This window comes from Geospiza fortis, unplaced genomic scaffold, assembly GCF_000277835.1.
Source record: "Geospiza fortis unplaced genomic scaffold, GeoFor_1.0 scaffold485, whole genome shotgun sequence".
Lineage (NCBI taxonomy): Eukaryota > Metazoa > Chordata > Aves > Passeriformes > Thraupidae > Geospiza > Geospiza fortis.
Genome location: NW_005054457.1, coordinates 1,043,241 through 1,044,418, shown reverse-complemented (window position 1 = coordinate 1,044,418; position 1,178 = coordinate 1,043,241). Strand labels below are relative to the sequence as shown.

The following is a 1,178-nucleotide window of genomic DNA, read 5'->3' as shown; positions in this document are numbered from 1 at the left end:
CCCGGGCTCTGCCTGTGTGCGCTCTGTGGCTGCCAGGCACAGCCAGCACCGTGCCACTGTGGTGCCTGGCAGGGCCACCCCGGCCCCTGGGGTGTGCTGGGCACGGCACAGAGGAGGTGCCTGGGAGCGCAGCTGGGCACAGCTGGCTCTGCCTGGGCCCATCACCCCTGTAATAACACCTGCCCTGGGCTGGGGAGAGCAGCACCCCGGGGATCCCAGCACTGTCAGGGATCCCAGCACTGTCAGGGATTCCATCACCCCCAGGGATCCCATCACCATCAGGGATCCCATCACCTCAGGGATCCCAGCACCCCCGGGATCCCATCACCCCAGGGATCCCAGGCACCCCAGGGATCCCATCACCCCAGGGATCCCATCACCCCAGGGATCCCAGCACCCCAGGGATCCCAGCACCCTCGGGGAGCACCCCCAGAGCCTCACCTGGCAGGGCCAGCAGTTTCTGGAGCTCTGTTTTCAGCCGGCTGATCTCCTGGCAGAGCTGGATGTCGTCCATCCTGCAGGGACACAGACGGGCCCTCTGAGGGGGAAAGCTGGGACAGGAGAGGCTCAAAGCCCCCGAGCAGCACCCAGGCAGTTCCTGCGGTGGGATCCCACATTTCCCTGCCTTCCCGTGGGAAATGCAGCCCACTTCACCCCACAGTTGTACTGGGGCTCTGGTTGTTAGCAGAGAGAAAGTTTAATTATGTTAATGATAACAAAGCCTTGTCAAAACCTGGCCCATCCACCAGGCAAGGGCTGCTGGGTTTCTCCTGGTCCCAGAAAATAATCCCCAAAGAGCAAAATCCAAAAAGAAGTGGAAGCTGCTGACACAGAAGAAGATCTTTTTTATCCCACCTTCCTGCAGAATTAAATAAAGGTAGAAATGTAAGAGAGAGGGTGTGCAGAGCACCAGGGGGCCACAGGGACAGCAGAGATTGCTGGGGACACACTGATTGAAATGAAAATTACAGTCAGATGAGAGCTGGATAATAGTTTCATTTAAATGGAAATTAATTCTGGAAACACTGATAGGGAGAATAAAAGATAATAAATTCTCTTTTCAATTAAAATCAGGAGGGGTTGCAGGGACAAGCACCCAGGAGGCTCCTCTGGGGCTGGGATTGCTTCCACCCCTGCTGCTGACACCTGTGGCAGCATCACCAGAGCCAGGTGTCCCT

General features: G+C 57.2%; 1 protein-coding gene across 1 annotated transcript in view; it reads right to left on the bottom strand.

Annotated features, from left to right (window-relative positions):
• The window catches only part of LOC102042651 (bMERB domain-containing protein 1-like), a 5,944-nt gene that overhangs the window by 3,275 nt on the left and 1,491 nt on the right, over positions 1 to 1,178 (bottom strand). Inside the window, exon 2 of the mRNA XM_031062689.1 lies at positions 442 to 515. Within this exon, the coding sequence (XP_030918549.1) occupies positions 442 to 515 (74 nt within the window). The remainder of the gene's footprint in view (positions 1 to 441; positions 516 to 1,178) is intronic.